This window comes from Aspergillus tubingensis (assembly GCF_013340325.1).
Source record: "Aspergillus tubingensis WU-2223L DNA, scaffold_2, whole genome shotgun sequence".
NCBI classification, from domain to species: domain Eukaryota; kingdom Fungi; phylum Ascomycota; class Eurotiomycetes; order Eurotiales; family Aspergillaceae; genus Aspergillus; species Aspergillus tubingensis.
The window spans coordinates 489,333-512,357 of NW_023336276.1; the positions used below are offsets into that span (position 1 = coordinate 489,333).

Genomic DNA, 23,025 nt, shown 5'->3' on the forward strand with positions numbered 1-23,025 from the left:
TCATATTCAAAGCCCAGATAACTTGCCGCCAATTTTCGCCCACCGGGCATCCTCCGGAATACCTATCAAGCCCCGTACCGTCAGGTACAAATAGCCTGACTGGAGCGTGTTAGAGGATATGGCCCTGAATATTGCATTCATTCCCCGACGTGTCCAGGCTCGGTTTTTGGCATTGTAGAATGGCTTCTCGGGAGGGCGAGAACTGATATATCCCAGAAGAGACCCTGCTATTCCAGCCGCTATGGCCGTAGCAACTGATGTTCCAGACCTATACTCGTCGCCATCAGAGTTGGGCCACGCAGAAGGAACGTCTATGCCAAGAGTCCCGAAAACCACCGGTTCATCTTCATGCTTAGGGGGATTAAAGTCTGCAAATAGGCCGTTTGAATTTGTCCCCCGAATGGAGATGACGGATTCGTGTCTGGCAGGAAACATCTCTCGATCATTGGCTCCGTAATTTGAAGCTGCTGCAAAGAAAAGAATAGAATCTTTTCGTTTGTACAGGGCTTCGCGTATCGCGTCACTGATACACGGCTGTTCGTCTGCAAAGCCGAACGACATGGAGATGATGTCGGCTTTCCATGCTCCACTTGCCCAAGAAATCGCCTAAGCAAGTCAGCGGAATGACATTCAAACAATTTCCTCGGATCACTAACTTCTGCAACTTTCTCGCTGGAATTTAAGAGTTGATGGGGGCTTTTGGCAATGCGTGCTACATAAATATCAGCATCGGGAGCACACTTCAGAACGAGAGACACCAAATGAGTGCCATGTCCATGACAATCTTCGGGCTGGCTCGAACCATCAATCCAGTCTTTCCAGCCTTTAAGACGTTCCATGACATCAGGTGAAAAGAAAAACGGGGCATTATCGTCGTATCCAGTGTCCAAAATCGCTATCCGTACGCGCCGGGTTACCCCGGGTGATCCCGCTGCTGGTGCAACTTGAGCTAGCTCCCTATTAAACTCCTTCAAGTCTAATAGCCAGTTGCTAGCGCTTTTCTCACTTTCGGTGCGCTTCCTCCTGCGCTCCGGCGCTTTGCCCTTGTCAGGATTTCCCGGTACAATGGCTTCTTTCGTTTTCGTATCCTGGGAAAGTACATTAAGCGGGGCTATCTTTTCATAATTGTCGATCCATTTCGTGCCCTGTAGGAGGTTTTCGAGCGGGAACACAACTTTCTCGTATAATATGTTTCTTCGTTGCTTGAGGTTTTGTCTCTGTTCAGAGGCAGATAAACATTCAACACAAGCTGCCTTTTCGAATGCACCGGGCTCCAAATAGTGGCATATTGAACTCATATAGTCGGGGTAGTCGAAATTCTTCCAGCGCTCTTCATCCCTTGTGTAGTTGATGGCCGTGAGCAGTTCAGCATTCACTTCGGCGGCCAAGGACTGCCCCTTGTTCTCACTCTTGGGAAGCGGAAACCCAAGACCTATCTCAACCAGCATGATACCAAGCGCTCTGATCCTTGGGTAGACATGCACCATCCCAGGAATCTTATATTGTTCGTAGCACAACGGACCTTCATCTCTGAAATCCACGGATACATACGGTTTCCAGGTAAAAAGCTTACCCTGGCCCCTACCCCCAGAGGTATCACTTTCCCTCATAAATTGAATATTCTCGCTTGTCCATTTTGTTCGCATCCAGTCTGTGCCGTAGTACTGCCAGACAGAATAGGCTATTATGTAAGCTAGTACAAGCTTCATTCGTGCCGTTAGATGGTAGGTGCTGAGGATTTTGGCCAAAGATATTCCCGGAATATGGTCGACTTTCTGCTTATGGGGCTCAAAGAAATGATAAAGCTCCTGGTCTTCAATAGAGAGGCAAAGGCGCCAGCCTTTCGCTAGATCGAGTAAACGGCAGAATTGGCCTTTGTCTGTTCGTTGCCCTGTTTTTGCAGAAAGATTGTTGGCCTTCTCATCTCCATATCCATCATCTCCACCAAAAAATCGGACGCACTTTTTGCCGTGTGTCTGGTCATTTGGCACAAGCAGCTCAATATCTTGCCAGTGAGTGAGCTGTGACTGGTTCCAGAAGGGCTTTGATGAGAACAGCATATCAAATTGCACCAGATTATTACTGGCCACTGATTGGGAAGGTGGCTCTAGCAGGAGACACACTAGGTGTCCTCTCTCCATTTGCCTACGCACTCCATTGGTCTGACAAGTACAGCACATTTGCTCTCGTAGGACTCGATGAGCGATCGCGTTAGCAAGATCTGAGCGCTCTGGGCGAGCAGCTCTTCTTCTAGAGCCGATATCTCCACTCTCGTCGCGCCTAGATGACTTGCGATTGCGCTCAATGAATTTTTGGATATGAGAAATGGCCACCTCGGCATCGCGAGGACACGCGGTAAGCTGATCAAGTCCCCGTCGAATCTTTTTCTGAGCCTTCTCATAAGATGTCACGTCAGGGAATGGCTTTGCTATCGCTTCAAGAAGAGGATAGTCATTTCTTGGTATATTCTTCGGCCACTATTCCAAGCTCATCAGGCTTCATCCACATACATAGAGATTTCTGCCACACTTACATTGCACATAGTTTCCACATCTCGCAATAGCTTGGATATTCGCAGCCGCAGTCGCCTCTCCTGATCTAAGCCAGCCGTGTCGATGTAGTTGGCGACGAGGAAGAGCTCAGCCCCGAGACGCCCACATAAAGGTCGCTTGGACTCAACGCCCAGTAAAGACGCGATGTTAGCGACCTGGGCTATGGCAGTATGTGCAAAGTCTATTGGATCCTCACTCTCCATTCCGTTGATGTCACGGTTCATCATAGGTAACCATGGAAATGTGTGTGCCAAAGTGAGGGCGGCTGAGCGATGCGGGGCAGACTCAGCTGATGATAGCGCGCGCCTATTCACCGCGTGTTCAACCCAGCCCTTGACAGCCTTTAAGTTCTTCGCTTCCTCGGTCGGGCAGTCCTTCTCTTATGTTTCTTCATACAGGAGTAAGCAGCTACCAAATCAAAAGGCGGTGTCATTCAATGTTTTCGGTTATTACTCGAAATATGAGCCTGTGAGGTTTGGTAGTACTTCATTACTAGTATATATTCTCAAACTTATACAACCGCGTGATATCTGTAAAGTAGTAATGTAATTAGTACTCCCTGTCTGGTACTAAGGCTTCACTCAACTCTACTACAAATCTTAAATACTAATGTTGGAACACTTACCAAGTAGACCAAAAGAGAGATCCCTCTTCTGGTTACTGGTACTGCTCAGGTTTTCTGTGTTTTGACGAATAATCGAACAAAGTCTCATACGAATTTCAGAGGTATCAATTGTGAGGCAGGTTTGTGCAGCCTGATTTATACATCCATCTTAACCTGGACACTTGTAAAATGCAAACTTTTGTTATGTATCTCATTACCGGGCTGTTACTCTCTATAGGTATGATAAGAGAGAAACTGAGCCCATAGCTGCTCCATACCTAAGAAAAAGAAAATGATACTTCTATAACCAACCACTACAACAACATCAAGTACCCATCATCACCATCAACATCACCTACACTCTCCCTCTCAAAAACAACTTCTCCGGCCTCATCCACCTCAAAAACCCCTGCACCCCAACCATCCCACTCCCATTCCTCGCCTCCCCATCCTCACTCACCCCCTTCACCTCCAACTCATAAAGCTTCCACGACCTCAGAATCCACAAACACACCGCCCCCAACACAAACATACAAGCAACATACACCTGCGCACTCAAATACCCAGCCCCGCTGCCCGCCATACTCAACGCAATGGCCTCAGCGACCAGATTTGGCGCCACCAGCATCAAGCACACCATCCCAAACGTCGACGGGAGACGATTCAACCCGACCACATCAGTAAGCACAGGGGCAATAGTACCCCAGAAGGTCCCGCAGACCATACCGCACAGCACCGCGAAGAGAAGCAGAAGTGCATATGAATGAGCAGGGATCCAGATAGCGAGACACAGAATCGCACACGACGCCGTCATAGCCATGGAGATGGTGATGCGGCCGTAGGCATCACTGATGTAGCCGACGACTGGACGACCAAGGACAAGGCCGAGGTTGAGGATAGCGCCGGCGACAGACCCCTGCTGTGGGGAGAGGCCGATGGAGGAGGCGTAGTTGGGGAGGGAGTAGAGGAGGGTGATGTATCCGAGGTCAGTGGAGATGCCCCAAACGATGATGAGGAGGACTTCGAGGTGGCCGAGGTCGCGGTGGTTGAAGGTTCGTTGACGGGGTTGGGCGCGTGAGCGAGGCCGGTCTTTGAGGAGGAGGGAAGAGACGAGGTGAGAGCCTAGGGCGCAGAAGGCGAGGATGCGGTAGGTGGATTGCACGCCCACGGATTGGATGGCGCGGCCGGCGGCGAGGTTGTATGCGAGGCCGCCGAGGCCGGCGCCGGAGGCGGCAATGCCGCTGGAGAAGCTGCGTTTGGTGGAGAACCATTTGGGGAGGATGGAGGTGGCGGTTAGATAGAGGAAGCCCATGCCGAAGCCGAAGGCGATGCCTTGGGTGAGGACGAGGTGCCAGACTTGGGTGGAGTAGGAGGCGGCGAAGAGACCGACGAAGATGAGGGCTGTGCCGGTGAGGAGGGTGATGGCTGTACCTAGTATTTCGTTGGATTTGGTGACGATGGGTCCGATTAAAAGGGATAGGGAGACCTGGAGCCCGCCGATGATCGCATAGTCGAGGTGGCTGGCGCCGGGGAAGGTCGAGTTCGAGAGGTAGTAGTCTAGAATTACACCCCAGGCGCTGTTGATGCCCCAGGTGTGTACGTTGATCATGAATACGCAGAATGTGCACACCCAGCCGTATCCGCCGTTGGGTGGGATGTCTTCCAATGTACTGATGTTGGTGGCATTCTCGGGGCTTTGGTTGATATCAATTTGGTCGGGCGGCTGTAGTTCGAAATTGTCTCTTACGTTGAGATGCTCCGTGCTAGGGTACATTTTGAACTTCTCTCTGATGAGTTGAAGAGTGCTTTTCTCTTGTTTTTCGGTCGGTTTGATTTTGGCAGCCATGGTGATGGTAGTCAGGGTTTATATGCATGAGTCACGCTCACCCCGCCGTGACACGTCCACCTGCAGACAAAGGCAGAAACTTGAATGTGTAGAGACCCGATCCAGGGCTATTTGAGCTTTGTGTTGGACTTCAGAGCATGATGGAGGAGGGTAGTAGATCAATTGATATATTGCATTAGTATATTACAGATCAGATTCATGGGTCCACATTCCATTTAATATCCTCCCGGCCAAATATGTCGACGCGTCAGCTTACTCGGAAGTACCGGACTCGACCTTGCCATTCTTCTACCACAGGGTTAGAGTTTTCGATAGATAAGAGGCAAGGGGAGTGGAGTGTCTTACCAGGGTACGGTTGTACTTCACACCGACATTGTTTCCGCTGCGAGAGTCGTAGGGAAAGGGGGTGGTGTAGTTGAAGGTAGCAGTCAAGCCCTCGTAGGTCTTCTTGACTGTAGAAAGAATTCCGTTGCCAGCAGAGCAGCTGGCATCAGTTGTGGGAACAGGCCAGCCAGCGTAGTACTCGCTGTAGTCATCATCGGACAGAGGACCCCAGTGAGTCTCGTTCATATAAAGGTTGCTCGTATCAACCTCGTAGTTAACGTAGCCGGTCTTCTTGGCCAGCCAGCTGAACAGGTTCGCACCGCAGTCCCAGCGGCCCAGGGAGGGGAGGCCCCAGTTAGCAGACAGGGAAGCGATGACGGAATAGTGAGTGTAGAAGGTGTCATCCTTAGTACCCAGAAGATCATCCGGGACGGCACCGCCGAGAAGGAAGGTGTAGATGTTGTTCCCGATTTCATAGGTGCCGGTCTCATCAAAGGTGAGCATAATAAGGGTGTCCTTGGTGAAGTAATCGTTCTCCAGAAGCTCAGATAGGAAGCCCCAAGTCCAGTCACCGGAAAAGGTGATGTTGGTGTCGTGGCCATCGTTGGTCATGTTGGGAGTGATGAACATGTACTGCGGAAGACGGTGATTCTCCAGATCATCGTAGAAGCTACTGAAGTTCTTGATTTGGCGCAGACGGAGAGCATCTTCGGTGACCGAGTCAAACAGAATCAGAGGATTGTGCTTGCGAACATAGTCGTTGGCACCGCTCTCGGGGTAGCGGTAACCCTGGTACCCAGGGTAGGGGAGGCCTTCCTGGTATTCACCCCAGGCGATGTTCTTGGTATCAAACAAATCGGCAATGGTAGAAACGTTGGAAGGAATCTGATGGAAGTCATCATTGTCCATGCCGAAAGTGTCACCAGCGGCAGATGCGCAGTAGTTCGGCTCCGAGGGGTGAGTGACAGCCCAGAAGTTGTTCAAAAGGAGACCCTTCTTGGCCAGCACTGGCAAATGCTCGGTGGCAGCAGCAGCATCAAAATCCTATCAGAAATGACATGTCAGCTGTGGCTCAATCACTGCATATACCAAATGTAACAGCTGAGGACATACGGTGTTCTCCAACCAGATGTTCACAAAGCGGTTGAACGCCAGTCCCTTGACATTCGAAACGGGAGAGTAAGGCTGCACAGTAGCTTGTGCGGCACGAATCTCAGCCAAGGAGGGGTATTCCTCCGTGGTGGTCTGGGCCACAGCCAGAGAAAGACCTCCGAGGAGGGTCACGAGGGACTGCTTGGTGAACATGATGCCCCAGATATCAGCAGACGAAAGCTGAAAGTATAATAAGAGAGGGATCCGGCGTAATATCCACAGAGAAGCACACCAGACAAAAAGAAAATCAGAATAATATTGGGCTACTGAGGACATCTTTATATCTTTCTTCACGGCTGCTGTGAACTTCATACCGGTCCATCGCGCACATGGTTATTCGTGCCGCAACTATTCTAGCCCGGAGCAATTTAATCAATGAACTGCAATTGGACAAGCCTGTCTAACCGACGAAGCCAGTTTGCCAGATCCCCACAGCATCTGCGTCGGCATTGTGGAACGTTGTCGGCTGCTGTTGTGCATGGCAGGATTGCAGCTGATGCCATCTGGTGAGATGTTCTGCACGTTGCAAGTCAAGTGTCGCTGACTGGCCGACAGGGAAATGCCCGCTAATGCCCAGTTTGGAAAGGCGGATAACTTAGATAGCGGAGTGTGACATTCTATTGGACAATTGCTCGACCACTCAGCCAGTGGGGAGCACGGGGCTCTCCGTCCCTGGCACGTGCCCGCAATGCCTTCTGCCAGCGGATGATTTGGCATATACTAGTCTTTCAGACTGAAAGCTCGCTTCCGATGGGACTGCAGTAGTCCATCTCCTGTGGAGACTCGGGTCACAAAGAGTTCGCAGTGCGTGGCTATATTGCGCGAGTGACGGGTACGCTAGGAACATCCCGGACTACTGTACACTACGGAAAGTAGAATAGGGTCTTGGAATAACTGGTTGAACTCCATAAGGTCGTTGCTCTCATTATTTTGTAGTCAACTCTATCGATCTATATACCTTGTTGACCAGTCCGGTCACACCTGCGTAGCATGTAAATCCATCGACACCATACATCCTATACTCCAGTTCGCTTAAGCAAAGAACTTGGCCTCGCCCTCCTTCAGCTTGCCAGCACCAACCAGGCGCTTGACCTCCTCGGCGTACACGTTCTTGACGGCAGCAGCATCCTTGCCAGCAGCGGAAAGGCGTCCAGCCAGGCCAGCAAGCTCCTCAGCGTCGATCTTGCTGATGACGAGGTCAACGTCACCGAGAACGGAGTCAACCTGAGCAGCGGACGGCTCACCACCCTCGCCAAAGTAGTTGACATCCTTGATGGAGCCCTTGAGAACACGCTTGTTCTTCTTGGCGGCGTTCTTAGCGGCTTCCTTGGCCTTCTTGTTCTGCTCACGCTCGGCCTTAGCAGCCTCCTCGGCGTCCTTCTTGCGCTGCTCCTCCTCCAGGCGAGCCTTCTCCTTCTCCTCGGCCAGACGCTTGATCTCAGCCTCCTTCTCGAGACGCTTGCGGTCCTTGTCGGCACGAGCAGCCTTACGGAACTTCTTGATACGCTCGTCACCAGCGGCGCATTCGTCCACAAGGTGGCGGAGACGGGTAGTGTCCTCGGTCTTGCGCTTGCGGCGGGCGTTGGCGTTCTTCTTCTCCATGTGACGCTTCTGGTCACGGTTCTCGTTGTCATCCGGCACATCCTCGTCCAGGTACTCGAAGGTACGCCAGCTGTCGAAGTCGTACCAGAAGTTGTAGAAGGTCTCGACCTCCTCCTGGGTGCTGTTCTCGTCCCCGAGCTGGGGCACGGGCTGCTTCTTGGAGAAACGGCCCTCGGACTCGAAGACAGGGCGCCAGAGCTTGAAGAAGTTGCCCTTGGCAGCCTCCTTCTTGGTGGGGGGCTCGACATCAGCGGCCTCGTCTACGGAGTCGAACTGACGACGCTTAGTGGGGTCCAGGAGAACCTCAGTAGCCTTCTGGATGCACTTGAAGAAGCTGTCGTTCTCGTCGCGGTCACCCATGGCGGCCTTCTTGTCGGGGTGGTGGCGGAGGACCTTCTTGCGGTGGGCGCGCTTGATCTGCTCGGGGGTGGCACGCCAGCGGTACTTGGACAGGCCGAGAACCTGGTAGTGATCTTGGCTCTGTAGTGTGTAAGAATCATACTTATATCGACGATTTCGGTAATGCATACCTTCCAGTCCTTGGCATCTCTGGAGAGCATCATAGGGTCCTCATCCTCGGAGATGTCATCATCCTCCTCGTCCTCGGTGCTCTTCACGTTCTGCTGGGCCTGGATACGCTCATCCTCGGAGAAGGTGCGGTGGTGACGCTTCTGGGGGGGTGTTAGCAGAGGCCATTATCGCACTGGATCGGTCGCTAGATACGTACTCTGCGGGCGTGGGCCAGGAAGTGAGGGCCAACGGGCTCGAGGTTCCTCTGGGTGGCAGCGGAGACGGTGCCAACAGCCTTGAAGTCCTTATCGGCACTCCAGCCAGAAGGCAGGGAGGGGAGAGTAACGTTGATGGTCTGAACGGTAGCCATGGTCAAGAACAGAGCCACGCGGGGTGATTTGAGGGGAGAATGGGAAAGAGTGAGAAGCGCCCAACGGACTGTTTGAGCAAAAAGACAAAGTGCTTTTCCAATTTTTTCTGCCCCGACTTGCCGCCACCCAGTGGGCCAATCAAACCTTGGCTGTTTCGGAGGTCATCGAAAGTCATGCTGCCGCAGGGAACGACGGTTAGAATTCAACCTTTTCGCATGTTGATTAGATCTTCTTCTTATATGTTTTGTTGTTTTTGACTGTAGTTTCTATATCAAGGATTCTTTATTTACAGAGCGACGAGCTGCATTCGCCTGACGACAGTTTTTCTTTATCATCAAATCACCCGCTACTATCGCAGTACGCCACCCCAAAAGACTCAATTCACAAGGAGACAACTTCTAAAAAAGATAACAGATTCAATTCTTTGATAAATCTTACTATTCAACCTCATAATGTCCTCCCAAACCGCCTTGTCCGCACGCAGTGCTTACCGCCAACTCCTCCGCGCTACCCGCATTGCCTTCCGGGGTCAGTCGCCGCCTCAACAGCCATAAGTCTATTCAACGCTAACCATATTCAACTTGCAGATGATGTCCGTGTTATGATTGCTGCCCGTCAAGAGGCTCGCCGGAATTTCGACAGCCACCGCCGCGAAGGCATTGATACTCCGATGCAGATCAACCATGCGCTCGAAGTGGCCAACATTCTCAGACACAACATTGTCCAGGGTGTACGGGAACAGAATGATGAAAATGCCAAGTGGGGTGAGTAGCTAGCAGAGCAATTATGCTACGGCTGAGTATATGTCGCTGACCCGAGATCCTATCAGAACTCCGCATTCATGACGACATCGAGCGCGGCGATAACGACACCATCAGAGTTAAGGGAAAGACTGTCAAGGTGGATAAGGCATGCTCGTCATAGAGGGAGGGTTTCCCGTGTGGAATCTGACTGTCTGGAAGCCTATGCGTGGGTGAAAGGATGACTGCAGACTATGGCATTTGCAGACTGTATTATAGTATACCCAAACTTTTCTCTCTCCTTCCGGCGTCTTTGGGGGTATTTTATGGTTTAATCAGAATGTAGAAAATATACACAACGCCCGCTCGCGAACATACATAAGACCTCCTTGTTCCCGGACCCTGTAGAAAACAAGCCAAAATGCGAGTAGAAATGCAGATCAGTCACCAGACAGACTGGAGTACTGGACCTCCCCAGCACCCGGGGGTGGGGCGACAGCATAACTCCGTTGTTTTTGCTCTTTGCCAATCTCCTCTCCGGCAGCTGTGATGGCTCTCTTTCCAGAATCGGCTGCCCGCGGGCCTGCCGCCTGCCGACCTTCCCGGGCATGCTTCAGGCGCTCCTCCCTATCCATGTTATCCAACGGCTTGGGCTTGCCCCATCGAACACGCAGAGGGCAGCCTTGGATGACAGCCCGACCCTGGCACTGCTTGGCAGCTGCCTCAGCACCCTCCCGAGTTGCGAAGTTGACGAACGCAGAGTGAGCACGGTGGGAGCAAATGAGCGACCGCAGCTGTCCAAACTGCGTGAAGAAAGTCCGCAGCGTATGTTCCGGGAGGTCATCCTCCACGCCAGTAACAAAGAGCGAAGTGATGTTCGGATCCGCGGGCGGTAGGATATCTTCAGCCGATGGGGGCACCTGGGCGGCGCTGGGAAATGGGCGGCCACCACGACCACCACGCATACCTCCTCGTCCCCTACCCGGAAGTGGCGTTCCCCTCCTGCTTTCGCTTGTGCGAATGGGTCCCGGGCCATTTCCGTAGCGGCTGTGTACGACCGGTGCGTCGCTGGGTCCTGCACTCGCGCCCTCCTCGTCTTGGGGTGCGGCCTCTATCTGGCGAGGCTTCCTGTAGTAGGGTTCACTGTTGGCGAGCCTCCGAAGCAACTCCCGAGCTTTCTCGTCCGTCTTCTCGTATTCCTCCACCGCGCCACGCCCCTCTTCGATCTCCTTCTCGTGACCTTGTGCGTAGTATTCGCGGTTGATGGTGCTTTCGGGGCCTGGGGCGACCATCTTCAAAGCAGCATCACGAACGACGATCGGCAGCCCGAAGGACAGATCCAGCATACAGCATTGGCAGCAGTTCTTCAAACGCGCGCAGGTCAAGCAGATGGCAGTACGCTTCTGGCGCGCGGTGCGGTCAGCTTTCCAGCGAAAGATGGTGAAAGGACGCGTGCACTGGGAATATGTTAGTATGGTCTGGTTGTCCGAAAGTGGAAAGGTCAGCCTACAATCTTGCATTCTGCGCCATGGTCTTCCTTGAGCATCTGAACGTAAGGATTGTCGGGCAGGCAGTTCTCGCACACGGAGGGGAAGTCGGTGGTCTCCCATCCGGACCGGTTCAGGTCCTGCTTAATCTGTGGAGGGGGCATGTTGTCGTTGTGGTAATCAGCTGCGCTTCCACACAGAAACGCGAAGCCCTGCGGAGATGATGCGGCGAAGTTGAGCGTTGTCGGTAGCAAGAACTTGGATTATCGATAGTCGTAGTGGCGCATCCTGTGGCTAAGTGTGGCTGTTGTGACATAAGCAAGATGTGAGTCACGTGATTTGACTGCAAGTTCCTGCATCACATGCATGGAAAGGATGAGCCCGAGTGGTTGTTTAGGCATCTGCGTAAGGAGTATAGTAATTCCATTAGAAAGTGCATGACGCTCAATCATACAGAGTCTGAAACGAAACCTTGCAGTCCAGGCCTTGATCCTGCGGCATTCAACATAATAGCATAGCCTCTTCTGTGCGGCCAGCGGATCCAGTGATGCCTGGCGGAATACGCACCGGATACGCGATACGCGATACGCAGCTCCTCGATATGACCAGGAACGCCCTGGTCAACTGCCTAGTACGGCTTAGCGCTGTTCCACCGTCTCTTTCGGATACAACTTTTTCCTGGCCAGAACCCCAGGATGCCTGTTTGGGCCTAGCCCCCCGCCATCTGGTTGGCTGGCCAGCGGCACAGCGGTGATTGGCTGGGGAAATGTCAAAGTCAGTCGTAATTCCGCCTCCCCTTTCTTTCGGGCGATCGCATTAACTGCTGCGTTGGCCTCGCTTGCTTCTTCGTATCCTTTCGTTTTCCTCTTCCTTCACTTCTGTCTGCCTGTTTGGCCTTTCTTCTTTTCTCAGGATCGTGTTTGTGGTTATAAAACTGCCTCAATTGCCTCCTCAAGTCCCTGTATCCGAACCACTTACTCCGGACACCTGTGCTTCTTGACCGATCCACCCCTTTTTATCCCACTTTAATTTCCAATTGCTGTCAACAATGGCTCCCGCAGCTCTCGAACAGGAGAACCATGCGCGTGACGCGGAGTTCAACCGCGTTCTCCATGGAAAGTCCGCTGAAGCTCAGGGTGGTTTCGCTGCCATGCGCAACAAGGACGCCGCCGCTCAGAAGGCTGCTGTCGACGAGTACTTTAAGCACTGGGACAACAAGAGCGCTGAGGAAGAGACTGAAGAGATCCGTGCGGTATGTTTGCGACTTACTCCTTTCCGATATTAATGCTAAGCCTTGTACTAATATTTTGATGTTCTAGGCCCGTCGTGCCGAGTATGCGACCTTGACCAGACAGTATGTAGCGCCATTAAGACCCAGAAACATGACTTCGATTCTCAGTACTGACTCGAATTCGCTATAGCTACTACAACCTTGCGACGGACTTCTACGAGTACGGATGGGGTACCTCCTTCCACTTCTGCCGTTTCTCCCCTGGCGAGGGCTTCCACCAGGCCATCGCTCGCCACGAACACTACCTCGCCCATCAGATCGGCATCAAATCTGGAATGAAGGTTCTCGATGTTGGCTGCGGTGTCGGAGGCCCTGCCCGTGAGATCGTCAAGTTCACTGACGCCAACGTGGTCGGCCTGAACAACAACGACTACCAGATCCAGCGTGCTACGCGCTACGCTGAGCGTGAGGGTTTGGCCCACAAGCTGACCTTCGAGAAGGGTGACTTCATGCAGATGAAGTTCGAGGACAACACCTTCGACGCTGTCTACGCCATTGAGGCTACCTGCCACGCTCCCGAACTCGAGGGTGTCTACAAGGAAATCTTCCGTGTCCTGAAGCCCGGTGGTGTCTTCGGTGTCTACGAGTGGTTGATGACCGAGGAGTACGACAACAGCAACGCCGAGCACCGCAAGATCCGTCTCGGTATCGAGCAGGGTGACGGTATCTCCAACATGGTCAAGGTCTCCGAGGGTCTTGACGCCATGAAGGGAGCCGGTTTCGAGCTCCTCCACAACGAGGATTTGGCCGACCGCCCCGACACCATCCCCTGGTACTACCCCTTGGCCGGTTCCTTCAAGCACTTGACCTCTCCCTGGGACTTCTTCACGATCGCTCGTATGACCTGGTGGGGCCGTGGCATTGCCCACCGTTTCGTCGGTGCCATGGAGAAGGTCGGTCTCTTCCCCAAGGGCTCTCAGAAGACTGCCGACAGTCTGGCCTTGGCCGGTGACTGCCTTGTTGCCGGTGGTGAGAAGAAGCTGTTCACTCCCATGTACCTCATGGTTGGCCGCAAGCCCGAGTAAACGGTTTCAGCAAAAAACTTGCATTATGCGATAACGCCTGTACAAATTTTTCTGGGACAGCATCCTATTGCATAGACAGCACGGCGGTCTATGTTCTTTAATATCCGGGTTTCTTCTATTTTCCTTTATATTTTCCTATGTTTCATTCCCTTTCTTGTGTGTCATTATATTGCATACCGCCGCGGGATGCTTTGTTTTCGTTAGTGCATTTGTTTTTCCCATCTCATGTCCTGCCCATACGGGAATGGGCAGGCGTACGAAATCACTGCTGAGTATTATGTGCCGATGGTGATGATTCCTTTCTGCTGCTTGTCATTTGTTGTTCAGAATAGATTTAATAGCGAGTACCAGGAATAACGAGTCTCAAAATTACCTATTTCACTTTACTTCCATACCAACAACGTAAATCATAACTAGTCCGTCTCATACCTTCTCAAGCACCTCATCCATTAAATCACTCCATATCCTACCGAGCCACTTCAATCTCCTTCGCCTCGGCCTTCTCCTTTTCATCCAAAAACTCCTCCGCCACCGGATTAGCATGACTAACCACCGCATCCTTCCCATCAAACAGCAGCGCGATCTGTTCCAGACTCGGTCCTTTGGTCTGTAAATATACCAGTATTAGCCGCTCCACGATGTCGAACAAGAGCATGTGCATATATATATATATAAAGGGAGGGACGTGAAAGGAACAAAATGAACACCAACCTCAATAAAGAAGAAATACACCACCACAAACTCAACGATAATCCACCCCACATAGAAGAAATAATACTTCCATGCGAAGGCATCGATCCCCAGTGGATTCACATACGTGTTGAAGGCCCCTGTGGCGCCGGTGACGAGCCAGAAAAGAGCGATGCCTTTGGCGCGGATGGAGTAGGGGAGGATTTCGACGACTGCATTTGTTAGTTCATTATTGCATTAACCATTAATGTTTGTCTAAGTGAGATACTGTGGCTTGGGATAGGTACTAACCGTAGAGCATCATCGCGCCTGTCCAACCTAGATTATGCACTCCGTTGTATATATAGATGAAAGCGACAGTGGCGTACGATGCAGACTGACTACCTGTTTCGACGAACACGCCCGTGCAAATCGTGATGAGTGCAAAGACGAGCCAGATGAGTCCCATGGACCAGAGCAGGAGAGGTCTTCGTCCAACTCGGCCGGGAAGGAAGGCAAAGGCTAGTGCACAGGCGAAACTGAACATTTGGCTTGTTGCGGTGATCAGGGTCGTGTCGACTTCGGCAGTTATTCCGGCGGATTTGAGCATGCTGCTGAGGTAGTAGCTTATCAGGCCGTTACCGGACCATTGTTTGCAGATTCCTGGTGGTTTCTCGCATTAGGTGGTGGTGGTGGTGGGATTGGGGTAGAGGGACTCACCACACCATATGAGGATGAATGAGCGCCATCTGTTTCCACGGGTGTTGATGAGCTCTTTCCAGGATGTCTTCTTGGCGGCGATCTCGAGTTCGATGGTCTCTTTCATTTCTTGGTATTCCTGTTGCACTACGATGTCCTGGGCGTCGCCGTTGCCGTGGTATTTGGCTAGGATGGCAAGGGCGGCTTGTTCGCGGCCGCGGCTGATGAGCCAGCGGGGGGATCTATCGTTGTTAGCCATGAGTGGGATGAGGACTTGTTATGGCTTACTCTGGGAGAATGAATGCTCCAATTAGTTGGATTATTGATGGAAGCGCTTGAAAGACGGTGGGAATGCGCCATGCCCTATCTTTGATGAGGATGAGGAAGTATGGTCTCGGACAGTTGGGCATACCATGCACTTGCAAGTCGGAATGATCCAAATGTAATCCACGCCGCGATGATAGATCCAGCACTGTACGTAGTGTTCGACATGGAAGTTGCTGTCGCTCGATGATCTGGGTAGGCTAGTTCACCCATCCATACTGGCCCGATCGCAGCAACTACCACACCCCCCATGCCTAGAAGCAAGCGAGCTGCGATGAAGAGACCTGCACTGGATGCACCAGTAGCCATTCCTGTCCCAGCAAGGCATAGGATGGCACCAAAAAACAGGCAGTATCTGCGGCCGAGCCTGTCGGATATGAAGGAGATGAAGACAACGCCGACGATATTCCCTGTACTTGTAGTTAGACCAAGAACGAGATGGTCAAGATCAGTGTAGTGTATCACCTATCCAGTACATAGCGCTCATAGCTCCCAGAAGGCTACCATGAGGGTGATTGAAATCTGTACCACATGGTCAATCAACGGACTAATGCAGATACAATACTTGGCATACCCTCCTGCCAAACACTCAGCTCTTGCACATTATTGATCAAGGAAGCATCGTAGCCTTGAGTAAACTCGCTAAACATGAGAAAGAACAGCATTAAGTTCAGCTTTCTTAGGCCGGTGTCCTTCCACCATGGCCCTTGCTTGTTGCTCACCACCGTCGTGTCCTCCAGCGCTCTGCGGTCGATGGGCTTCCGCGCACTTACTGCCATGATGAAGTCGGGTTGGTCAATGATGGTCCCTAATACTGCCACCAACTCCCATCAAGAAGATATATACGAAGTTTGTAGCAGACCCTATGGGATGCGATGTCTAATCAAGACAAGCTTGCCCAGGCTATTATCTGGGGCCAAAACCTGGGGGAACTGCGGGGCTGATCGTGCAGATCTCTCCCCCAGGTTGCATGAGAGGTTCGGCCTAAAGCAATCCGAGGCGGCTGGAAAACACCATGCGAGCAGCTCAGACAGCTGGTGGCGATCTCCTGATTCTCCTGTTGGTGGAAAATGTATTCCTAGTGCGAGTGACTGCGTCGCCACGAGCAAGGGCTGACATGAAATTGACTTTCGGGTTAAGGCTTCCACTAGGATTGCTGCTACTAATTATTACTGCTTCTCTTGCTTTTCGAGACTTATCACATGCTCTTCATTGTGCCAAGTAATTGACGTCGAATTGTAGCACGGCCACCTTCCTTTTACCTTCCTCATTGTCTCTCAATATGAGAATGGACAGAAGCCCAAATTTAGTAAAGGCTTCTTCGTCGATCAGCGGCTCTCCACTGTATCCATGTTCTCTCCATACTATACTTATTTCACCATGTATACCAGTCATACTCCTCCGCGCAATCAACAGTTCACTCTCCGTATTCGACGGAAGTATGAAGAAGACAGCATTGAGCTTCTCGCTATGGACAAGTTTGCCCCGAGGTCCGGTAGGCGTAGGGTATATGTCAGGTAATGCGAAGAAATTCCACTGATTGTCCGATGGGGAGCGGTAGTAGTGCATCCATGTTTCCTTTCCGGTGGTGTTCTCTCGGTTCAATACATGAACCCCTCCCTCGGAGTCAACGTACTGTGCCTCCTGATTCATGATACCGTTGTTTCTAGGGATATCCCTGACGAGTAGCCGGCTATCTTGGGACTCGAGTCCGGTCCCTAGACGTGCTGACAAGATAGCCACTGACTTTTGGTTTGACCCGCTCCATGTAGTGCCATTATCCCGACTATATGCATAATATAGCCCTTCGTTATTCTCGGGGCCATTAGGCCCAGCTTGCGCTTTGTGGGCTGTGGAAGCACGGTCGTCCGCTCCTTCATACTCGATAAAGTGTCGGTTAGTCCAAGTAACGTGAAGACTATCCGTTGATAGATGATAAGATATCCCATTTGGATACGGGTTACACTGTCTTCCAATTAGATAGGTTCCCAGTTGGACGAATTGCGCAGTGTCGGGACTGTAGCGATATAGGACATCGGAGCCGGCACCTGCTCTACGGGCTGATCGTCAGATTCTGCTTCTCCTAGGTTTTGCGCATTACATACTTTCCAATGCGACACTCGAAGTACAGGTCTCTTCTAGCAGGTATAAATCGTGGATATGTAACGTCCAACAGACCGTCGCAGCCGGGTAGATGATCTAGAATCGGGCTGAAGTTGCTTGCCGTCCAACTCGACTCGCTTGGGTCGGCTGCCAGACCTGGTCGCGAGATGCGATATTTCAGTGCATCGCAGTGGTGATCAAACGACACATGAATCGTTCCATCACCAGCACAGATCCCGATGGATATGGTATTATGTCCGTCATCGGTCGTCTGGTTGTAATCTTCGAAAGTCAAGTATTGCCAGTCGGATGAAGGGTCCCGAACATCATGGCGTGCAATCGTAACCCTTCTAGAGTCCGATCCTTCCCACGAGGTATAAAAGGCCACATACTGGATGCTGTCCGAAGTTGTGATTGCTGACTGCTGATAGGCACAGGCGTTTAGGCGGTGCGTGGTATTGGGGTCGACCCCAAGAGTAGTAATTGACGGAATAGTCATGATCTATTCAGTAGTAGCAAACACCTCTCGAGAATTCTGGCTCGGGTGATATGCGGACTCTTCGATGGGGTAGACTCTCAGCTAGAGAACTAGGCGATTTCTCGAGGCACGTGGACTAGCCTGATCGGGATCGAGAAAAGACTGCGGCAGAGCATTTTCCCTCCCAGCATATCTTCCCCTTCTCATATCGCTCTTGCACAACACAATTAAGAACATGTCCTTTAGCTGGTCGCCAGTCCAGCTGATGTTTGGTGGAAGAACTCCTGATCCATTCGTCACTGCCCCGCCCCCGCAATGACAGCGATCTCCGCCGGTGTCCATCGATGGCCGGCCATTCACCGGTCGTCTTGAATAAACTCTGACGATGTTTGATCGCCCCCTCACCTTAATTTATCCGAGCTGACTCCATAATAACCGATGGCACCTCCGGCGGATGTATGGGTTCGAGGAATCGATTCGGTTGACTGCGGAAATTGAAATACGGAGTTTCTGGAGACCGTTGAGCAAGTACTCCCTTGCTAAGAGCATAGATAAGATCGCGTTATGTACAGTTCAATTGGGATCTCAGTCATTTCTGGCATCAGAATGAATGCTCTCATTGCTCCAGCTCTTCTGCTGGTTGCTGGGAGCGGAGTCAATGGCCTCGGTTTTGAAATCCCATCGTCAGCTCCAGCGAACTCCAGTGGTCAGCTAGACGCTGCTCCTGTGGGCGTTTCGTACGTCAACATGATTTACTGCAAGATATCTAATTCCTGACTATAATAAGGTTCGAGTTTTTTGCCTTCCCAGAATACTTCCAGCAACTATCCTTGACAAATTCTTGTTTGGGGCAACTGCACGATGCAGCGGGATCTTACTCGCCCATTCGAATCGGAGGCACAACGCAGTGAGATAACCGCGGCGTCTTCGTACTGCAAGCTATCTTACTAAGTCTTCTACAAGGGATCGCGCGACCTACAATGCCTCTTTATCGTCAGCAGTCTCATACAGCGTTGATTCGCCGGATGATGCACCAGAGTCACTCACATTCGGTGACTCATTCATGGAAATAGCTGGTTCTTATGAAGGATCAGTGACCATTGGTATGCCATCGATAGAAAACATCATTTATTCGCGAGTTCCCTTACCAGGCTCATAGCAAGAATGCTAAGACACGCTCAGGGCTCAATAGACGGCTGGACAATATCGACAATACAATCGCCGCAGCAAAGATTGCCAAATCAAATATTGCTACTCTTTATGCTATTGAGCTTGGAAACGAACCAAACTGTACGTTCACAGTATGTGCTTACTTTCGGAACAGGCGCGCTAATTCTTGCCAGTCTTCACTTCAAGTGATCCAATCGCGGATGGCCAGTCATGGACGGCTGCAGCTGATGCAGCTTCGCAGGTCTCGTGGCAAGCATCTGTAGGCAGTGCTTTGGACGAAACGTCATTCGCCCAAGCTGGTGTCTTCTTCGGAGTGGGGACATTCAATGTGAGCAATTTAGCCCAGAAAGAGGAAGAAGCCGATACCACCCAATACGTGCGCTCTTTCTGCCACCATTACTATCCGCAATCAGCGTCTACCGCGGACCTAGATGAATTGATGAGCCATACCGAGATAGTGGAGGGAGTGTCAGAGTTTCAGAGCCAAATAGTGGCTGCACAGGAGCTCGACAAAGACTTTGTCATGGGAGAAACAAACTCGGGTATGTTTCGCCCAGCACGTGCCTAACCAGATGCTAAATAACGCCAGCGACCGGTGGAGGTGGTGGTATTAGCCCTACCTTCGGTGCCGGGCTTTGGATCCTGGACTATGTCATGCAAGCCACCATTCTAGGTGTTAAAGTAGGCCTACCCGCCATCAGCTCCAGATCTAGAACGAATCTTTTTGATCTGACTTTGACAGCAATTATTCTTCCACCAAGGAACAATTGGTAACTGTACGTATCTCATGTTTTTGCTTATGTCTGGTTAAGTTAATCCATGGTACAAGGCCCGTATTGTTGGTGGGACGAATCGGTGAATGCGCCATTCTACGGCGCCTATACGGCCGCCCTTGCCCTCTCTGGTGCCTCCAAAGTCGCCCAGCTAGACACCGGGAACAGCCGGTTCGCAGCATACGCCTTCTACGATAGCAGTAACCAGCCCATCCGTGTATTGCTGTACAACTCGGAGTATTACACCTCAGGGACACGGAGCAGCGTGAGCGTGACACTGAGTGGCATTCCTTCGACATCCACTTCCGTATCCGCGTTGCGATTAACTGGAGATGCCGCAACAACGACCGTCGGGGAGGGGGCGATCACCGTCGGAGGACAGACTTTTGCGAACGCGACATGCGAGTTACAAGGCACAAAGGATATGGAGACGACACAAGCAACAGCAGGACGGGTGACATTCACTGTCCAGGCATCCGAGGCGTTGCTTATATATGTGTAATCTGAAAGAAGCACAAGCAGCGTTAGGCCCGGTCGTATCAGATAAGATTGGAATGCACGGGACAAACCAAGCTGGGCCTGCTAGGGGTAATCCCGGGTCTAGCCAGTTCCCTTAAAAATATAGCCGGAATTCCGCTTGGCTCGGCTCAGCCGAGATATGATCGGGTCTACCGTTCTGCCAGTCACCTCACCGCCCACTTCAGACCACGCCGAGTCTCATAATGATCAAGCGTCTTGATTTATGAAAGTCCATGTTTTAAGCATGAGAATATGCACTTTTTATAAGGTAGAAGACCGTGGTCAAATTAGAAAAGGGTTGTTCCCATTGTTCGCGTTAGACCATGCATGCCGAGCTGTAAGCCCGAGAACGAACTTTTTACACTTTCGCGCTCCGAAAAGGCGAACTCTGGTCTCGGAGTTCGATCATTACCCTATTTGGATAATTTCCCGGGTTCGCCGTTGCCGACTTTTGATAGCGATCAGTGAGCCACCGGTGGAAAATGGTTGCGATGGGTACCAGGCTGATCATGGACTCTTTTAAATCTGCCCATCGCGCCTCTAGGCCTCCTTGGCGTCGGATGGCATCATATTCTTATCTGTTGTGGTTTTCCCTCTTTCCTTCGCTACCCTTACCATTCCTCCTCACACGTCGGCCTTACGTCCTTGTACTCGGGCCACAGTATGAGCTCAGACAAAGTCCAGATGGCCGAGGCTGGCGACAAGGCTGAGGCCCCTCCTGCGGCCGTCTCTTTCTTTGATCCTGCACTTAAAGCTGCTCGTCGCAGCGTGTTCTTCCAGTGGGGCCGGACAGGTTGGTGCTAAACCCTTAAATTATGAGTATCCCTCCTCTAATTGTTAATCTACAGTTTTACTACTCTGTGTCTTCATCCTTTGCATTTTATCCCTGTTCTGGGCCGTACAATTTCAGGCGGAGTCCCGGTTTCCTGCTCTAACTGTTTGGGTTGTCGACTTTGATGGCCAGCTGGAGCCCTACCGAAATGAGACTCCAATCGTGGGCCCTGCCGTGACTGATGTCGTGAGCCAAATACTTGACTCGAGCAGCGAGCATCTGGGTTACACGATTAAGTCTCCTGCAGAGTTCAACAATGACCCCTGGGCTGTGCGCCAGTCGGTGTACGACGAGCACGCTTATGCGGCTGTTATTGTCAACTCTAATGCCACTGCTCTTCTTCGCAACGCTGTCACTAATGGGAACTCGTCTTATGACCCCTACGGTGCGGCGGAATTCATCACGATCAGTGCACGCGATCCGACCACATATTACAACTACATCATCCCCTTTTTATCCGATCTAGACTTGGCCGTCCGGTCGTACTTCGGACCGCGCTGGATACAGACCGTCGCGCAGGAAGGGTACAATATCAGCAAAGTGCCACAGGCCATCAACCCGGCAATTGGATTCACCTCCATTGACCTTCGACCCTTCGCGCCCGCCGTCATCACTCCGGCCGTGAGCATCGGTCTCATCTATCTGATCATTCTTGCCTTCTTCAACACCCCGTTCATGATGCCCATACACATTCAGTTCATCAAAGGCAACCATCCTCCGCTGAAAATCCCACAGTGGCTCCTATGGCGCATTCTGTCCAACATCGGCACATACTTCTTCCTATCGCTCTTCTACTCTTTCGTGTCACTGGCCTTCCAGATCCCGTTTAACAACCCCTCCGCACCTGACACTCAGTCCGCCAACAATCCCAATGCCTATGGCCATGGGTCTTTCGTTGTCTACTGGATGTTGAATTGGGTTGGAATGTGTGCCCTCGGTTTCCCATGTGAGAACATGGCGATGATTATCGGTCTCCCTTGGAGTGCGCTCTTCCTCATCTTCTGGGTCATCACCAATGTGGCCACTGGCTTCTATGCTTTGGATTTGGCTCCAGGTTTCTTCAGATGGGGTTACGCCTGGCCTCTTCACAGAAGTAAGTTGATCCCTCATCTATCCCAGTTAACCAAGCTAATATATGGTAGTCGTCGAGGCACTCCGCACTATTCTCTTCGATACCCATTCTCGCATCGGGCTTGACTTCGGTGTCCTTTTCGCCTGGATCGCATTCTCGATCTGTTTGTTCCCATTCGCTGCAGCGTTTATGAACTGGAAGGTCAAGCGGGGTTGGGCGTGAAAGGCTCATACGCTGGCCCCCGCCATCAAAAGCAATAGACTCTTTCGGTGTTGTTTGGCGAGCATACATAGTGGTTCTAGATTTCGGCATGGTATCTAGCTTCTAATACGGTCCGCGGGAATAATGTGGGTGAGGGTCATTATTGGGGGCATTTCGCTTCTTGGATATACTTTTTACTATGCATTATAGACACTTATAGATCCATCATAGATATATCTTTCAGTTCAATGCATGTCATAATAATAAGTTGCTATGCTTGGCTGGATTATCTGTTGCTACACACCTACACATCAAGGGGTTGGGTTGCATTGACGAAACGATACTCCGCTCCGCAAATATTCAATTGTTCTTTCATCCTCTGCCACGACCCCCCAGTGACAATGAAGAAAAGGAAAACGTAATTGAAGGGGGGGAAAAATTACTTATTAGCTGTAGTACCTCAATAGGAATAATCGTTGAAGTCACGTGTTTTAAGTGTACGGAAATCCAAAAAGAAATGTCCCGAGGGAGGTTCGAACTCCCGGCCTTGGGATCGCATGGAAGTTATGCTTCCACGTCATACTGTAGTATGAGACCCACGTGATAACCAACTACACCATCGAGACAAGTTGTTGAAAGCTGCACCAACTATTTGGTTTATATCCCGCGCATGCTGGCCCA

General features: G+C 51.4%; 11 protein-coding genes and 1 non-coding gene across 12 annotated transcripts; 4 read left to right on the top strand and 8 right to left on the bottom strand.

The window, feature by feature from the left end:
* Positions 1–6: 6 nt before the first annotated feature.
* Positions 7–2,776, bottom strand: AtWU_00728 (S8/S53 family peptidase; the record flags this gene model as incomplete). The annotated part of the gene is made up of 4 exons (XM_035495843.1): positions 7–606; positions 657–712; positions 803–2,477; positions 2,534–2,776. The coding sequence occupies 4 exons, from the start codon at positions 2,774–2,776 to the stop codon at positions 7–9; spliced, it is 2,574 nt and encodes an 857-aa protein (XP_035351736.1).
* A 735-nt stretch (positions 2,777–3,511) lies between these two features.
* Positions 3,512–5,002, bottom strand: AtWU_00729 (MCT family MFS transporter; the record flags this gene model as incomplete). Its single annotated transcript, XM_035495844.1, has 1 exon — positions 3,512–5,002. The coding sequence occupies one exon, from the start codon at positions 5,000–5,002 to the stop codon at positions 3,512–3,514; it is 1,491 nt and encodes a 496-aa protein (XP_035351737.1).
* Positions 5,003–5,254: 252 nt separating this feature from the next.
* Positions 5,255–6,631, bottom strand: AtWU_00730 (putative acid phosphatase; the record flags this gene model as incomplete). Its single annotated transcript, XM_035495845.1, has 3 exons — positions 5,255–5,290; positions 5,348–6,370; positions 6,440–6,631. The coding sequence occupies 3 exons, from the start codon at positions 6,629–6,631 to the stop codon at positions 5,255–5,257; spliced, it is 1,251 nt and encodes a 416-aa protein (XP_035351738.1).
* An 879-nt stretch (positions 6,632–7,510) lies between these two features.
* Positions 7,511–8,960, bottom strand: AtWU_00731 (putative ribosome associated DnaJ chaperone Zuotin; the record flags this gene model as incomplete). Its single annotated transcript, XM_035495846.1, has 3 exons — positions 7,511–8,560; positions 8,611–8,751; positions 8,808–8,960. The coding sequence occupies 3 exons, from the start codon at positions 8,958–8,960 to the stop codon at positions 7,511–7,513; spliced, it is 1,344 nt and encodes a 447-aa protein (XP_035351739.1).
* A 453-nt stretch (positions 8,961–9,413) lies between these two features.
* AtWU_00732 (LYR motif-containing protein) lies at positions 9,414–9,885 on the top strand (the record flags this gene model as incomplete). The annotated part of the gene is made up of 3 exons (XM_035495847.1): positions 9,414–9,489; positions 9,549–9,725; positions 9,791–9,885. 3 exons carry the CDS (start codon positions 9,414–9,416, stop codon positions 9,883–9,885), a joined length of 348 nt encoding a protein of 115 aa, XP_035351740.1.
* A 256-nt stretch (positions 9,886–10,141) lies between these two features.
* Positions 10,142–11,352, bottom strand: slt11 (Pre-mRNA-splicing factor ECM2; the record flags this gene model as incomplete). The annotated part of the gene is made up of 2 exons (XM_035495848.1): positions 10,142–11,158; positions 11,212–11,352. 2 exons carry the CDS (start codon positions 11,350–11,352, stop codon positions 10,142–10,144), a joined length of 1,158 nt encoding a protein of 385 aa, XP_035351741.1.
* An 884-nt stretch (positions 11,353–12,236) lies between these two features.
* Positions 12,237–13,504, top strand: erg6 (sterol 24-C-methyltransferase; the record flags this gene model as incomplete). The annotated part of the gene is made up of 3 exons (XM_035495849.1): positions 12,237–12,440; positions 12,508–12,542; positions 12,610–13,504. The coding sequence occupies 3 exons, from the start codon at positions 12,237–12,239 to the stop codon at positions 13,502–13,504; spliced, it is 1,134 nt and encodes a 377-aa protein (XP_035351742.1).
* Positions 13,505–13,970: 466 nt separating this feature from the next.
* Positions 13,971–15,975, bottom strand: AtWU_00735 (sugar transporter; the record flags this gene model as incomplete). Its single annotated transcript, XM_035495850.1, has 8 exons — positions 13,971–14,111; positions 14,216–14,406; positions 14,486–14,836; positions 14,894–15,114; positions 15,161–15,235; positions 15,285–15,606; positions 15,662–15,718; positions 15,771–15,975. 8 exons carry the CDS (start codon positions 15,973–15,975, stop codon positions 13,971–13,973), a joined length of 1,563 nt encoding a protein of 520 aa, XP_035351743.1.
* Positions 15,976–16,405: 430 nt separating this feature from the next.
* Positions 16,406–17,798, bottom strand: AtWU_00736 (BNR repeat-containing protein; the record flags this gene model as incomplete). Its single annotated transcript, XM_035495851.1, has 2 exons — positions 16,406–17,249; positions 17,302–17,798. The coding sequence occupies 2 exons, from the start codon at positions 17,796–17,798 to the stop codon at positions 16,406–16,408; spliced, it is 1,341 nt and encodes a 446-aa protein (XP_035351744.1).
* A 585-nt stretch (positions 17,799–18,383) lies between these two features.
* AtWU_00737 (glycosyl hydrolase family 79 C-terminal domain-containing protein) lies at positions 18,384–20,222 on the top strand (the record flags this gene model as incomplete). Its single annotated transcript, XM_035495852.1, has 8 exons — positions 18,384–18,514; positions 18,565–18,684; positions 18,741–18,880; positions 18,960–19,067; positions 19,121–19,489; positions 19,537–19,628; positions 19,690–19,723; positions 19,777–20,222. The coding sequence occupies 8 exons, from the start codon at positions 18,384–18,386 to the stop codon at positions 20,220–20,222; spliced, it is 1,440 nt and encodes a 479-aa protein (XP_035351745.1).
* Positions 20,223–20,902: 680 nt separating this feature from the next.
* On the top strand, positions 20,903–22,365 carry AtWU_00738 (SNG1 family protein; the record flags this gene model as incomplete). Its single annotated transcript, XM_035495853.1, has 3 exons — positions 20,903–21,032; positions 21,088–22,164; positions 22,214–22,365. 3 exons carry the CDS (start codon positions 20,903–20,905, stop codon positions 22,363–22,365), a joined length of 1,359 nt encoding a protein of 452 aa, XP_035351746.1.
* A 497-nt stretch (positions 22,366–22,862) lies between these two features.
* On the bottom strand, positions 22,863–22,970 carry AtWU_t23. Its single transcript has 2 exons — positions 22,933–22,970; positions 22,863–22,898 (listed from the first exon to the last, which is right to left on the bottom strand). It is a non-coding gene; the product is annotated as a tRNA-Met (tRNA).
* Positions 22,971–23,025: the final 55 nt, after the last annotated feature.